The sequence below is a fragment of the Babylonia areolata genome, chromosome 4 (assembly GCF_041734735.1).
Source record: "Babylonia areolata isolate BAREFJ2019XMU chromosome 4, ASM4173473v1, whole genome shotgun sequence".
NCBI classification, from domain to species: Eukaryota; Metazoa; Mollusca; class Gastropoda; order Neogastropoda; family Buccinidae; genus Babylonia; species Babylonia areolata.
The window spans coordinates 2,818,632-2,835,262 of NC_134879.1; the positions used below are offsets into that span (position 1 = coordinate 2,818,632).

At 43.5% G+C, this 16,631-nt stretch overlaps 1 protein-coding gene across 1 annotated transcript; it reads right to left on the bottom strand.

Annotated features, from left to right (window-relative positions):
* Positions 1-10,354: 10,354 nt before the first annotated feature.
* On the bottom strand, positions 10,355-16,602 carry LOC143281367 (testis-specific serine/threonine-protein kinase 3-like). The gene is made up of 4 exons (XM_076586571.1): positions 16,321-16,602; positions 14,346-14,494; positions 11,648-11,858; positions 10,355-11,062 (listed from the first exon to the last, which is right to left on the bottom strand). The coding sequence occupies exons 1-4, from the start codon at positions 16,600-16,602 to the stop codon at positions 10,355-10,357; spliced, it is 1,350 nt and encodes a 449-aa protein (XP_076442686.1).
* Between the last annotated feature and the right edge of the window lie 29 nt (positions 16,603-16,631).

Genomic DNA, 16,631 nt, shown 5'->3' on the forward strand with positions numbered 1-16,631 from the left:
AACAACAACAACAACAACACCACCACCAACAACAACACCGCGTTGAATGAATGCAATAATTTCCGGCAAAAGGTATGCAGAAACTTCTCGCCAAAATCGAATCATTACATTGTATTCTCCATGTATTATTATTATTATTATTATTATTATTATTATTATTGTCATTACTACTATTACTATGAGTAGTAGTAGTAGTAGTAGTTGTTGTTGTTGTTGTTCTCGGACCATCTAACGACAAAGGGCCAGTTCAAATCTACCTTTCATTGTCCAGATGAGGTGGGGTTTTTTGTTTGTTTTGTTTTGTTTCACGCACAGTCATGACATATGTGATTATCTGCTCCCTTTATGAGTTACCGTTTACAATTCACGATGTCGCATCGCGTGTTATCTATCATTTCTGCCATCATCGGAATTATTTTCCAGTACATCCTGAGAAAAGTTACTGCTGCCTTTGATATGGATTCATTGTCGCTACTGCATCATCATCATCGTCGTCGTCGTCGTCGTCATCATCAGACGGGCGCAATAGCCGAGTGGTTAAAGCGTTGGACTGTCAATCTGAGGGTCCCGGGTTCGAATCACGGTGACGAAGCCTGGTGGGTAAAGGGGTGGAGATTTTTACGATCTCCCAGGTCAACATATGTGCAGACCTGCTAGTGCCTGAACCCCCTTCGTGTGTATATGCAAGCAGAAGATCAAATACGCACGTTAAAGATCCTGTAACTCATGTCAGCGTTCGGTGGGTTAATGGAAACAAGAACATACCAAACATGCACAGCCCCGAAAACGGAGTATGGCTGCCTACATGGCGGGGTCAAAACGGTCATACACGTAAGGGCCCACTCGTGTGCATCCGAGTGAACGCAGAAGAAGAAGAAGAAGAAAGTCGTCATCATCAGCATCGTCATCATCTCTCTCTCTCTGTCTTCTGTCCCTACCAACCTAACTCACCCCCTTAGTACTGTCTTGGGTTTTGTTTGTTTGTTTATTTGTTTTTTGTTTTTTTTTTAAAGCGAAATGGGACAATGTTCAGCAATATTCAGCCACGGCTCCCGCAAAGTTAAGGTGCCAGACATAATAAAAAAAAAAAAAAAAAAAAAAAAAAATATATATGTGCATATAAAACACCCCCCGAAACCAACAAAGACTTCATTTCTTGAACCCCACACGAATAATCACATCTCGATCAAAGGAATTCTTACCCACTGGGAAAGTGTGAGTCAGTTCCTTTGTCTGAAAATAATATATTGATATTAAAACTGACGATTCGATGGAAAAAAAACAAAAACAAAAAAAAAACACACACAAAGAAAAAAAGTAATAAAAGCAAACTGAACACACACACACACACACACACACACAGAATGAGAGTTTATGCCAGAGAGAGAGAGAGAGAGAGAGAGCAAGCATAAGAGACTGACTATATATATCATATCGAAATAAACGATTAAATCTGGTTCAGAGTGATCGTTTCGTAGCTCAATGCAGACATCTATAACACAACTGCTGTACCCATTCTGCCACACTTCTTCCACTTTTTCTACCCCCCCACACCCCCACCCCGACAACTCCACCCCCATAACCCTCAACTTCGAAACCCTCCTCTTTCCAGGGAGAAAGAAACGAGCGAGACAATCGGACTATCGCGCAGCGGGGGGAAAAAAACACAAAAAAAACAAAAAAACAAAAAAAAACCCACCTCGGCTGCAACCAGACAGCGTGCGCCTCGCACGTGCAACACGCCTCGACACTAGTTTCCGGTGTAACACAAGCTCCCGTCTCCGTCCCCTGGGAGAGTGGAGGAGGGGGTGGGGGGGTTGGGGGGGGGGTGAGGGAGAAGGGAGGAAAGGCAGGATGGAGTGGGTGGCAGAGGAGGGGGGGGAGGGAGAGAGAGAGAAAAAAAAAAGCTCCAGCGCTTTTATTTGCTCCAAGAGACAAGCGCGAGAGGTCTGGGAATGAGATGGAAAACAGAACGTACAATTATGACATCGATTTATATCGGTAGCATTACAGGGGGGATTTTTTTTTTTTTTTTTTTTTTAATTGCGCGCGCGCGTGCAGCAAACCAGCGCTTTGGAAGCCCTCTAGCCACGTCCGTCCGTTAATGTGGAATTTAATCACGCTCCGGTAAAAAGAACGTGTGTGTGTGTGTGTGTGTGTGTGTGTGTGCCCCGTCACCGAAGCAGCGACGAGATGAAAGTGGTCTTGTGGACAATACAATACAAAACGACCGACTTGAAGGGCTTGGTGATTACTGGCTAGTTAGTTAAGGCGTGCGTCCAGAAAGGAACACAATGAACAGCGTAGTTAGCGTTAGTAAAGTACCCTTGGACAAGAGGTAAAGCTTCAAACAAAAAAACGGAACATCTGAAACAGTCTGTAACAGTTTCTACAAAACACGGGCATTGAAAAAAAAAAAAAAAAAAAAAAATCAATTTTCGCGTTATGTTGCTGCGTTTAAAAGCTCACAAAATTCATTTGTTTATTATCTTTTTTTTTTTCATTCGTGAATCGACTAATCCTTTTAACACAATCCGCATGCTTTTATTCAATTCGAAAAAAAAAAAAAAAAGGATCACGACAGAAATTTCAATAAAGAGGGATAAATCAACTGAAACATTTTCCTTGTCTTCCCATTTATGAATTTTCTCAGCATTTTATTCGTGCATTCAGGAAACAAACAGTCCAGGTTGAAGACGTGTGACCCTTTCAGTTATGATGACATTTTGCAGGCATAACGTGTACAATCACACACGATCAAACAGCCCGTCTATGTGTGCCAAGAGCAACCATTATACCACACCATTGTTCAACGTAATGTGACGATTCCATTCACACACATGACAAGTAATAACTGTTGAAATGTGAAAACTATCGTAAGATGACTTGAAATTGTGTCCCTTGTAAATGGAGAGAGTTACCGCTCTTTATTGTTTATTTGCCGAAGATGTGCATTTGATTCCGAGGTTGTTTTTTTCGTTGGTTTTTTTTTTCTGCTTTTTCTGAATTCCCTGTGCCAATTTAGTTAAGTTCCCAGCATGCAGATGTTGTTGAAACTCGCGGCCTACACTGACGTTCACTAAAGGTTTGTGCATTTTTTCAGCAATGCTGATGGTGCTCATCCAGTCAGTGACAACGTCTCAGATGGCTAGGCGTATGTCCCTTCCGGAACCTGGGAGGAGAAGGAACGACGCACCCTAAATGACCTCCTGTACGGCCGACTTCAATTGAGACTGGGGTCTCGAGTTTGGGGGACGGAAATCCGTTTCCTCCGCTTCAGAAACGCACCTCCCACACCCTCACCCCCCTCCTGCCCCCTCTGATCTCTGTTGCTACAGGGGAAAATATCGTCAACAGACCGTGCTTGCCGGAGACCAACCATTGTGACAGACTGAGGGGGGCGGGGGCAGGGGGGGAACGGAGGGGGGCAAGGGGGGTTGGGGGGGGGGAGTGCCAGACGAACCGTGGTGGACCCGATCACACAGATGACCGAGAAAAAGGCGTTGTTGTTATGGAGGAGGAGAAAGGCAACAGACAGTTACTGATCCGGTTCCATTGCCATAGCTCTCAGATGGGAGAGAGAGAGAGAGAGAGAGGGACAGAGAGAGAGAGGGTGGGTCTGTCACCAACAAGAGAGACTAGCGTTCCAGAGCCGGAATGCCCTGACGGTGCCATCCCCGATTTACATCTGTGATCCCCAATAATCGCCTATTCCCAGTTCGCGAAATGTCCTATTTTAGCGTCCTAATTTTTTTGGTATCTATTGGTAACACTTTCGTGGTCTGTGGGACCAGAAAAGGAAAAAGCAAGACGTTAGCATGTGAGTTTAGTGAGTGAATCCGCATCCAAAACTGAATAAGATACCGTACAAAATAAGAGTCGAAATCCACTGAAAATGGGTTACAACGTCAACTAATCGCAATATCGTTTCATACATGAAGAAGAAGAAGAAGAAAAAAAATTACCGGCAAAATAGGTTCCTGAATTTAGGATGCTAAAATAAGACTTCAACCCCAGTTCGCGTATGTACTCGCGTATGCACTACGCTACTGCTAATCTCTCTCTCTCTCTCCCTTTCTCTCTCTGTGAGAGAGAGACAGACACAGACAGAGAGTAGGCGAAACGGGGACGTTGACGAGATGGCGGTAGGATCACAGCAGGCGAAACAGAAAAAGGCGACTCGTAGCAGCTCCTCTGGAGTGATGGCCTAGAGGTAACGCGTCCGCCTAGGAAGCGAGAGAATCTGAGGGCGCTGGTTCGAATCACGGCTCAGCCGCCGATATTTTCTCCCCACCCCCCCTCCATTAGACCTTGAGTGGTGGTCTGGACGCTAGTCATTCGGATAAGACGATAAACCGAGGTCCCGTGTGCAGCATGCACTTAGCGCACGTAAAAGAACCCACGGCAACAAAAGGGTTGTTCCTGGCAAAATTCTGTAGAAAAATCCACTTCGACAGGAAAAACAAATAAAACTGCACGCAGGAAAAAATACAAAAAAAAAGAAAAATGGGTGGCGCTGTAGTGTAGCGACGCGCTCTCCCTGGGGAGAGCAGCCCGAATTTCACACAGAGAAATCTGTTGTGATAAAAAGGAATACAAATACAAAATACAAATTGAAGACCCCATTCAAGGTCCAAGGTCTGAACACTAACCAGCACCTATGCTTCATGTGGAGTGATGGCCTAGAGGTAACGCGTCCGCCCAGGAAGCGAGAGAATCTGATCGCCGTGGTTCGAATCACACTGGCAGTCGTCAGTATTTTCTCACCCTCCACTAGACTTTGAGTGGTGGTCTGGACGCTAGTCATTCCGATGAGACGATAAACCGACGTCCCGTGTGCAGCATGCATTTAGTGCACGTAAAAGAACCCACGGCAACAAATGGGTTGTTCGTGGCAAAATTGTGTAGAGAAAAATCCACTTCGATAGGAAAACAAATAAAATTGCATGCAGAAAAAAAAAAAAAAAATGGTTGGCGCTATCAGTGCAGCGACGCGCTCTCCCTGGGGAGAACAGCCCGAATTTCACACAGAGAGATCTGTTGTGATAAAAAAAAGAGTGATACAAATAATACAAATAACAGAATAGACGGAGACTGCTACATTAATTATGACGCCCCTCGCGGGATAAATAGCTTACATGTAGGTTTTGAGCTGTTTGGATCGAACAACGATGGGCCACAAAGTAAATAATTACTACTAGCTGTATTTTTTTCGGAGTGGCTTAAGGATATAACAGAACAGACATTCACAAAGAACGTGTATATATATATATATAAAAGGTTCTCTTACAAACACAGTTATTTGTGGTAGTATTAGACCTGTTTTGTACGAATTGGGGCGAATAAAATTATTCAGATATTTCTTGACAAATAGTTGTTTTAAGTTGAAGGGCAAGAGAACTACTAGAAGTGAAGGACAAGAGTGTGTGTGGAGAAATGGTTATCGTCAATCAGTCGCACAGATTGACAGCCAGTACATAATACACACACTGCATACATACATTTTAACATACATGTGTATCTAACAGCTACCCTAACACATACGCACACATAGGCAGACACAAACTTACATAAACACACGCACACACAATACACATTCATATACATGCATGTAGTTATGTACACATACATATGTATACACACATAGTCAAGCACAGCCCTAACGCAAAGGAGATGGACCAGGAATTGATCGTGGAACCAATTACATGCCGGCGAAATCATGCGCTTCTGAAAACACTCTGTTCTACTTGCTTGCATGCACACACACGAGGGTGCCTGTAATTGGAAAGACATACTTAGTTCCGATTTAAGACTGTGCATCTATTATAATTTGGTTCGTGTTGCGTTTTTATTTTTATCTTCAGTTTAACGTCTATTCACTGTAATTGTTTTTAGACGGAAAGGAGTCAAGTAGTGGATAAAGGAAAGGGAGTGCATGTGAATATTAGTGTAAAAAAGTGTTCATGTTATGTATCAGAGGAAAGGTAGATTATTATAAGAAAAAGTCTAAAGAGATTGTGGTGTGTATTGAATTTATTTGTGTGTGTGTGTGTGTGTGTGTGTGTGTGTGTCTGTGCGCGCGTGCGCGTGCGTGTGTGTGTGTGTGTTGTGTGCGTGTTTGTGATTGTATGTATGTTTGTCTCTGTGTGTGTGTGTGTGTGTGTGTGTGTGTGTGTGTGTGTGTGTGTGTGTGTGTGTGTGTGTGCTTGTGTGTATGATTGTGATTGTGTGTGTGTGTGTGTGTGTGTGTGTGTGTGTGTGTGAGCAGCATTTTCTGTCTTATAACTTCAGAAGTGGTGCACACGACTGTGTGGTTCATGGTAATAAATGATCCACAGATTTATCAAAGCACATGCAGTGTCTTAGTTTGCTTTCTCATTCACATATTGATCTTCAAACACAGACACGACAAACAATGCATTGTACAAACCTCAATATAACACCACTTGTCATTAATGCATTAAGACTGATTATAAATATATCATTATACACGGGTGCTATACCAATGAAAACACTGCAAAAGAAGAAGAAAAAAATAAACAGATACATCCCACCCCACCTCTAACTCTCTCCAGATTGAAAATTACGAAGAAAACGTCCACCACTTGGTAGAAAAGTCATGAACCTTGTGCCTTCATTATGTTCACTCTCAGGGGAAATAATGCTAAAAGCCGATGTGAAAATTACATTTAAATGCAGGAAATCACAGAGGGAGACACTGTGTAAATTCAGCCCAGAGCAGGCAGAAAAGACAAAGAAGAAGAAGAAGAAGAAGAAGAAGAAGAAGAAGAAGAAAAGAATATAATTCGGAGCAATTGGAGGGGAGTCACTGTCTTTCACTCCCCTCCCTCCCCCCAAATCCCTTCCCAGCTTCCCGGAATTCCAGACTTAATACTTCAACAATAATTAAAACAAAGCGTTTGCTCTCCATATAATGAACTAAAAGAACGACCGATCTTCATCATTATTTATGTTCACGCTTTAACTTTAATACCACATAGGAAAGAGGGACGGACAGACAGACAACGACAGAGATAAATCTAGTATATGATAGTCGTGTCCGACTATGGTCATCAGAACAGCAGAGGAGGCAACTGCTGTTCCGACTATTTGGGCTAGAATTTGATTATAGTGGAGAGTGTCTTGCCCAAGTTACATCCCCACTCTCTCGGCCAGGAGGGTTTTAGGACAGTCGGAGTAGGGATGGTTCCCAAAGGCTAACTAGCCCACAAGGCTGCAGCACTAAGAGCCAGTGCAATTTTGCCTCCTAGTTTGAGAGTCATAGTCCTTCACAAAAGACTAAGCTGTAAATGGTTTCCCATTGACTGGAGAAACCATTAATAATACAGCTCTCACTTTGCTGTTAGCCCAAATGTAAACTTATGTCAGTCTGTGATATAAGCCGAGTGTTGGAAAATCTAGCAGCTCCTGAACAAAAAAAACCAAAAAAACAACACTTTCGGACAGACAGAGAGATCGAACGGTTCCAGAACAAAGCTGGCTTTACGACCACACTTCCCCCACCACAGGCGTTGCCTTGCTCTGGAAAAGTGCCCTCTGAGGAGGAGAGAAAAGGAAGCAAAGGGAGAGAACAATTAACTGCTCTTCACTGTCCCCCGTCCATCCTTTTTCTTTCTTTTTTTTTTTTTTTTTTTTAAATCCCTTGCCGGCAGGGCGCACGCTGTGCTGCCCCCCCCCCCACCATCCCCTCCCCCCCCCCGCCCCGACTGTAGTGAATTGGAGGAGAGGGGCGTGGAGAGGAGGGGGATGATGGATGAGGTGGGTAAGCTGCTCTGCTGCCGGCTGTGCTGTGGCCGTCTGACGCAGTGGCATGTGGGCACTATTTGCATTCTTGATGGATGTGGGGGGGGGGGGGGGCACTGTTTTGCATCGCTGATGGATGGACGATGTGGGTATTGCCGCTGCTGCTGCTGTTGTTGTTGTTGATTTTTTTTTTCCTGTTGTTGTTGTTTTTTCCAGTTGTTGTTGTTTTGTTTTTTCCCCCAGTAGTTGTTGATTTTTTTCCGGTTGTTGTTGTTGATTTTTTTTTCCAGTTGTTGTTGTTGATTTCTTTTTCCAGTTGTTGTTGTTGATTTTTTTCCAGTTGTTGTTGTTGATTTTTTTTTTCCTGTTGTTGACTTTTTTCCAGTTGTTGTTGTTGATTTTTTTTTCCAGTTGTTGTTGATTTTTTTCCAGTTGTTGTTGTTGATTTTTTTCCAGTTGTTGTTGTTGATTTTTTTTTTCCTGTTGTTGATTTTTTTCCAGTTGTTGTTGTTGATTTTTTTTCCAGTTGTTGTTGATTTTTTTTCCAGTTGTTGTTGTTGATTTTTTTCCAGTTGTTGTTGTTGATTTTTTTCCAGTTGTTGTTGTTGATTTTTTTTCCAGTTGTTGTTGTTGATTTTTTTTCCAGTTGTTGTTGTTGATTTTTTTTCCTGTTGTTGTTGTTGTTGATTTTTTTTTTCTGGTTGTTGTTGTTGATTTTTTCCCAGTTGTTGTTGATTTTTTTTCCAGTAGTTGTTGATTTTTTTCCAGTTGTTGTTGTTGTTAATTTTTTTTTTCTAGTTGTTGTTGTTGACTTTTTCCCAGTTGTTGATTTTTTTTCCCAGTAGTTGTTGATTTTTTTCCAGTTGTTGTTGTTGTTGATTTTTTTCCAGTTGTTGTTGTTGTTAATTTTTTTCCAGTTGTTGTTGTTGTTTTTTTTTTTCAGTTGTTGTCGTTGTTGTTAGTGTTGTTTGTACCCAATTTGACCGAGAAGAACAGGCAAGACAGAACGATGAAAACACATTGCCGCGTCTTCCATGACAAAGACTACAATACCACACAAGACGACAAGCCAACCATCCGGCTTTATTTATAACCAGTCACCTCTACATCGAACAAACAATTCAAAGGAGTCCAACATTTATATAATCACTTAGCAAACTTCACTTAAAAAAAAAAAAATTGCCCTTTTCGTTATACATCGCTGCAGAAATGGGCAGCCACAACTCAACACAGTGTTGACAATCACACTTGACCCCATCGCCAGAGCACAGCATCATGGCAAGCATATCAGATATTGTAAACAAGTATATCACTGGCGCGAAAAAAAAAAAAAAGGGGGCGGGGGGTGGAGGTGAGGGGGCAGTGGAGCAATCTGGAAGTGGCCCGGGAAAGCAAGAAGACGAAAAAAAAAAAAAAAAAAAAAAAAAAAAACCACTGAAAAAGGAGAAATATAAGAGAGAAAAATCCAAGAAAAATACATTTTCAAGCACAGATTTTCAGACGTTAACCCCCGTATCTCCCCTCTCTTACACAGAGTACTACACTCAAAACCCTGAGATTCTTTTTGCTTTTTTTTTTTTTTTTTTTTTTTTTTTGCAATGCATGGTAATTCGATAAGCAGAGAAATCAGTGGAAGTGGCTCTTCATAGCAGCGTCGTTCGACAGTGTCCTGATCATGAAAGAAGGGGAAAAAAAACCCCAACAAAACTTGAATTAATTTCTGTGTCCCCTAATTCCTTGCCCTCATGCTGATTTCAATGTAGCCCCCCCCCCTTTCCCCCCCTCCCCCACTCCTACATGCCACCACCACCACCCTCCCCTTCAACCCCTTCACTTCCACATCCGCGGTAAGTTTGGTAAAGAGAAGTGGAAAATCTGTGGGCACGTCTTCAATGTCTCGACTCCAATGGGGGGGGGGGGGGGGTTGCTCGTCTGCATTCAGTCTGGTTCCACGACTAAGCTGTTCGTGTCGTCACAGGATGGTGTCCTGTGTTTTCTGAAACTGAGCAGCCATGAACTAAACGCCACGGGGAACAACTCAAGAAACAGCGATGGGAGTCTCCACTGGTGAGTGGCCCTTTGGCAATATCACATGGAAGACTGTGTGTGTGGAACCGTGTTAGCGCTGAGACTGGAAGCGGCTGTCTTGGGATGAGGGGTGGCGGGGGGGTGGGGGTGGGGGTGGGAAGGGATCTGGAACGAGTACACCCGGAAGTGATGCCGCTGACACAGCACGGAAGATGGGAGGACAGAATAAAGATAAGAAGGCAGAAGAATGAGACAGAGATATTTATAAGAAGTATGAGACAGAATGATATTTGTAGGGAGAAACCTACTTTCTTTCCCAATTCGCCCTTCTCGCTCACCCACACTTTATTCAAGCGCTTAGTTTCAAGGCCCTCCTGTCATAATAAATTTGGTAACAAACGCACACCAGTATGCGCGCGCGCGCGCACACACACACACACACACAACGAATCCACACCGGCCCCCCCCCACATCATCCGTGCCTCCCGACACCAACACCCACCCACACACACTCATCTTCGCCCCCCCCCCCCAACCCGACCCCCCCAACTCCACCACACCATTACACCATAGCAATAAGGACATCGTCATTCATAACAGGGTCATGGTCATGAGTAGAAGGACGACTCTCGTTACTCTTCCCATTGCCATTATGAGCACGAGGAGGATGAGAAGGAGGAGGAGGAGGAGGAGGAGGATGACCCGAACCCATGTGGCGCTTCCCCTTCACATCCTCCATCACAGTGCTTCCATAGTGCTCGGGAGTGATCGCTCCACGCAGGTTAGTCAGCGTCCCCATACCCAGGACACTGCTGCTGGCAACGTCCACCGTCTTCTCCCCACCAGGAGGTCCTCCTCCAGTAGTCATCACACCAGCCTCATCCGGCAGATCCTGGGAGTTGGGCACGACTGCCGCGTGTGGAGCACGTCTCAGCTCCACAGCTGTGGTGTTGGAGGCACTGCTCTCTTGACAATGCAGGTGGTCTGCGCTCTTCGGCCCTTGAGACGAGAGGAACTGCTGGTGGTGCGAATGTCCGTCAGTTAGACCCCCCGAGGATCCTGGGCCTGCCGCGTCCGGCGTCAACCACGGGTGGATCGTGATCTGTGGCAGGGTGTAGCGTCGGTGGACATTGATGTCCAGGATGTGCTGGATGAGGTCCATGACCAGGCTGGAGATCCGCGACTTGTGGTGGAAGTAGACGTGGTTCTTCAGCTGCTGCTTAAGCAACTTGGCAGGGTCAGAGTCGTCGAAGGGCATCTCGGAGGTCACCTGAGGCGAGGAATCAAAGGCGTGTGAATTCATGCAAAGTGCGTCCGATGGAAACGAAAGGAAAGCCTTAAGACACAACAACAAAAGATGATGATGATGATGATGATGATGATATGACATAATGATAACTACAATAACGGTGGTCATCATAATAATCATCAACACCACCCTTAAGCCCAGATAACGACCTCTGCGGTCAGTTGGGCTTTGTACTGGGTTCTTCTTCTTCTTTCTCCTCCTCCTCCTCTGCATCAGCGTTGTCCTGGTTGTTGTTGTAGTTATTTTCTGATCAAGTTTGATGTACATGTTCTACACACCTGTAGTTGATCCAACACAGAAAATAACGATTAAGCAGTGACAAAAAAAAAAATCAAGCACACACACACACACACACACACACACACACACACACACACACACACACACACACACAAACCCGACTAAGAAGAAACGAAAGTACTGACTGCTTCTCTACCCACTGACTGACCATGACCAGAAGACAAGACACTGACGTGACTTAATCAAAGACCTTGAATTACCTTGACCACAACAACTTCCATCCCTAACGCCCAAGTGACCACTGACCATGATGTAGAGGATGACCCCCATGGCCCACACATCGTGGTGGACGGCACAGTAGCTGATGCCCTGTATGATCTCCGGAGCGGCGTAGGCCAGACTGCCGCAGAAGGTGGAGAACAGGTCCGTGGGCTCGTGGAAGAAGCGGCCGAAGCCAAAGTCTGTGACCTTGATGTTGTTCGTGGCGTCCAGTAACAGGTTCTCGCACTTGAGGTCTCTGTGGTTTTAAAAAAAAGAAAAAAAAAAAAAAAAGAATTAACATCGCGTGTTGGTTTTAAAACAGTATTTTCTTTGGAACATGTCCACAATCCAAACATAGTTAACTCTCTCTATACGAACGGCGAAAGAGACGACGTTAACAACGTTTCACCCCAATAACCATCATCAAAATGTTACCAGCGGAAGGCTCTTACACTGCAGAGGTGAATGGTGACAAAGAATACCACAATTCTGACGACGGAAGCTAAAGGTTGGGTCATTCAGACACCCACTGGACATCCGAGGGGTCTGTGTAGAGGAGAAGAGAGGACTGGCCGTACTGAGTGAGTTAAGAGATGAACTTTATATATGATAGTCAGTCGTGTCCGACTATGACCATCAGAACAGCAGAGGAGGCAACTGTTGTTCCGACTATTTGGGCTAGAATTTGATTATAGTGGAGAGTGTCTTGCCCAAGTTACATTCCCACTCTCTCGGCCAAGAGGGTTTTAGGACAGTCGGCGTTGGGATGGTTCCCAAAGGCCAACTAGCCCACAAGGCTGCATCACTAAGAGCCAGTGCAATTTTGCCTCCTAGTTTGAGAGTCATAGTCCTTCACAAAAGACTAAGCTGTAAATGGTTTCCCATTGACTGGAGAAACCATTGACAATACAGTTCTAGAGATGAACACAGATATGTCAACTCCTATCAGTTGTTTGTAGGAACAACCAGGCTATTTGGTAGGAACACTCGGACTCCGAACCACATCAGCAAACGTACTTTTTATCTACAAGGCATATAAACATTTGGGACTACCTGTAACACGGCGTAACTGCTACGATTTATTAACTCTCTCCATACGAACGGCGAAAGAGACGACGTTAACAGCGTTTCACCCCAATTACCATCATCAAAATATTGCAAGCAGAAGGCTCTTATACTGAAGACGTGAATGTTGACAAAGAATACCACAATTCTGACGACGGAAGCTAAAGGTTGGGTCATTCAGACACCCACTGGACATCCGAAGGGTCTGTGTAGAGAAGAGAGGACTGGCCGTACTGAGTGAGTTAAGCTGATTGGTCCACGCAATGCCGTTTTAATGTAAATACTCACGCGATTAGCTGAGCATCATCACTTGCGACCAAGGTTGACTGATCGATAGGTCTTGAGCGTATGGTGTTAAGGGGGAAGACCTACCCAGATTTTGGTACCCAAATTGTAAAGCCCTGTGTTTTGTTTCTAATGGTCCAATCGCCATGAAACTTGGCAAGAACATGCCAAATACATTACGTTTTCCACGCAAAGTTTTTGACAGGTCTGTGATTCATGAAAATAGAGAAAATAAATAATTATCTTAAAATGTTGGGGAAAATGAAGAAAAATCCCTACCGACTTTGGTACACTCCTCTGAAGAGGGTTTATACAAGGAGTAATTCCTATTTTATGTACATGCTTATCAACACAGTAAAAAATGGTTGGTAGTAATATCTCTCTCTCTCTCTCTACTCTCAAAGTTCAGTCCACATCTTCCGCCCCGATTTTTGATAAAAATTTTTTATGGACAGTCACACTTATCACTAATTAAAAAAAAAAGAAAAAAAAAAGTAGAATTACTCAAATTTACTGAACCATTGGTATTGGCCCTTTCTGTCTGCATGCCAAATTTCAAAGTAATAGGATAACATTGATTGAAAATATGATGTCTGAAGTCAACACATGCGTGAAAAAAACACACACAAACTTTTAGAGATAATGGCTTTACAATTTGGGTACCAAAATCTGGGTAGGTCTTCCTCCTTAAATTAATGTTACGACAGGAAAGTATGTGACCATGCTATGTGGTCGACAATGAACAGATCGGAACAATTTTGACGTTGGCGTAACGTCGGAACAAACTGCGATCAAGCGTATCAATCTACGGCGAAATCGTAACAGTTGGCTTCTCTGCGAGAACAGGACAACAAGAGGATCTTATATAAAATTCGGTCCTGATACATGTACATTATAACAAAGTATGTGACGGTTGTCATTATAGTTAGAAGTGTAAGCGAAGTCACATGTTCAAGAATATATTTCTTGTTTATTGCTCTGGTCATACGAGGTCTCTGTGCTCGAAACACACACACACACACACACACACACACACACATGTTCAAGGGTACTTATTGTTCTGCCTCTATTACTTTGATCACTAGAGGAAGGTCTCTGTGCTACAATTAAAAAAAAAAATGATATGTTCAAGAACATTATTTGTTGTACCTGTGCAATGCATTATAAACTATGAAGGCAGGTTATCTCCAATTTTACTGAAAAAAACAACAACACCGCATACACAAAAAAACACCCAAACAGAAAAAGAACTAACAGAAAAGGAAGTCACAGATGGACTCACATATACCATGTACCATAGAACGAAAAAAAAAAAAAAAAAAAAAAAAAAAAAAAAAAAAAAAAAGAAAAAAAAAAAAAAGAAAGAAAAAAAAAATGAAGATAGAAATCCCACCTGTGTGCAATGTGGTGACTGTGCAGGTAGGTAATGGCCCGACACAGCTGTCCGAACATGGTTCGACACTTAACATCTGGCAGCATTCCGTTCAGCTTGATGTAGTCCAGTAAGTCTCCGTGGCCCGCGTATTCCAGCGCGATATAAATCTATACAGCACAGTATATAGCACTGCATCGCGTAACATAAGTCTCTTTCTCTTTCTCTCTCGCTCGCTCGCTCTCTCATTTTCTGTTCTAGTGCTCTGTCTACGTAAAAAAACGACCATGGAATCAACGCACTCAAAGACTGCCCAAGTAATTACAATGTTGAGAATCTGCGATCTAATAGCAGCGAAATCGTAATTCACAGCAGCGAAATAGTAATACAGAGGATCGCTGAATTCATCGCAGAAGCTATGAATATTAGGAAAAAAGATAACTGCCCAACTGATGATTTCAAGATGATCTGATGGTATTAGATTTCAGTGTGTGTGTGTGTGTGTGTGTGTGTGTGTGTGTGTGTGTGTGTGTGAGAGAGAGAGAGAGAGAGAGAGAGAGAGAGAGAGAGAGAGAGTACTATTCGTGCGTAAATATAAGTTTGGATGATATTTTGAACCCTCGTCTAGAGAGCTTTAGTGCTGAACGAAGATTAAAATCTGTGTGTGTGTGTGTGTGTGTGTGTGTGTGTGTGTGTGTGTGTGTGTGGTATACAGCAACATTCATGCTTTTGGCATTGGAAAACTAAATCGGAAGATGTTGAATTTGACCAAGTGTGTAACATACCGAAAGTACTGTTGAGATCAGAAAACTTTCTCTAAACGGGCGGGGGCATTATTGGGTTCTCTGTGCCTCAAGCAGCCTTCTCACCGGTGTACAAGTTATCGGGAAGTGCTCGACATCGGCAGTTTGATGTTGAAGGAGAAAGGTAGCAATATGATTAAGACGCTTATCTGCCAATACAGTTAATCCGTGAGGGTCTTGGTTCGAATCCCGTACTCATCCTTTCTCCCAAGTTTGACTGGAAAATCAAACTGAGCTTCTAGTCATTTGGATGAGACGATAAACCGAGGTCGCAAGTGCAATACACTTCACGCACTGAAAAAGAACCCATGGCAACGAGAGTGTTGTCCTCTGGCAAAATTCTGTGTAAGAAACTGAGCTTCTAGTCATTTGGATGAGACGATAACCCGAGGTCCCGTGTGCAGTACACTTCGCGCACTGAAAAAGAACCCATGGCAACGAGAGTGTTGTCATCTGGCAAAATTCTGTATAAAAAATCTACTCTTGACAGGTGCACAAACAAACATATAAGCATATGCATGTACTCAAGGCGTGACCAAGCGCGTTAGGTCATGTTGATGGTCCGAACGCAGTGACGCCTCCTTGAGAAACTGAAACTGAAACTGAAACTGATGTTGAATCCCTTTTGGTCTCAATTAAAAGAGAAAGCGTTCAGAGTATCTTTCCACCACTACGATTGATGATAGTATGTTTTATATGAAAGAGCATGATATGAGCTCAAGCTTGTTTTATCCCCCCCCCTCCCTCCCCCCTTTTTTTCTTTTTCTTTCAATGGTTTGTATATTGAACGCTCTGTTTAGTCTTTCTTCTCTCCCCCCCCCCCCAGGCCTTCCCCCCACCCACCCCCCAAGTGAAAACGTTTAAACCAAATGTTGTTGTGGTAGTTTTTGCTGTCTAGTAATTATCCTTATCATCCAAGACTGTAGACAATAACTCCAACTCTGTATCATGTGCAGTTTTGATGTAGAAGCAACTGAAACACGATTCATACTTACTTCGCGTAACAAAACAAGAGTAATAAATGACGACAGACCGAGAGAGAGAGAGAGAGGCAGACAGAGAGAGAGAGAGAGAGGGGGGGTAAGAGACACAGAGAGAGACACAGAGAGACAGAGAGAAGCAGAGAAACAAAGAGACTAAGACAGAAGGACAGAGGACCGGAGAAGCACAAATGCGAACACCTAGCATTTTACCTTGTACTCATGTTCTAGAATTTCATACATCTTCGCGACGTTCGGATGGTCTACACGTTGCAAAATCTGTAGCTCTCTGGGCAAAAATTTCTCTATATAGTCTTTTGGTGCTTTTCGACGGTTTATAATTTTCAGCGCCACCTGTTTTTGAATTTTTTCACTGAAGGCACGTTTGACTTTCGCGTAACTCCCCTCTCCGAGTCTTCTGTTGATGGTGTAATTGTGCTTGCTGAGAAAGACCTCATCGTCGGTGTAGAAAAACTCCTCATATCTGTTTGTCATGTCTTACCTAATAAAATCTTCGTAGCCTG

Excerpts from the sequence above, each read along its gene's own strand:
- LOC143281367 (XM_076586571.1), bottom strand. The coding sequence starts at position 16,602 with ATGACAAACAGATATGAGGAGTTTTTCTACACCGACGATGAGGTCTTT. Across the intron at positions 14,495-16,320 it reads TTCTAGAACATGAGTACAAG|ATTTATATCGCGCTGGAATA; the intron begins GTAAAATGCTAG and ends TGTGCTGTATAG. Across the intron at positions 11,063-11,647 it reads GGGTCATCCTCTACATCATG|GTGACCTCCGAGATGCCCTT; the intron begins GTCAGTGGTCAC and ends TCCTCGCCTCAG.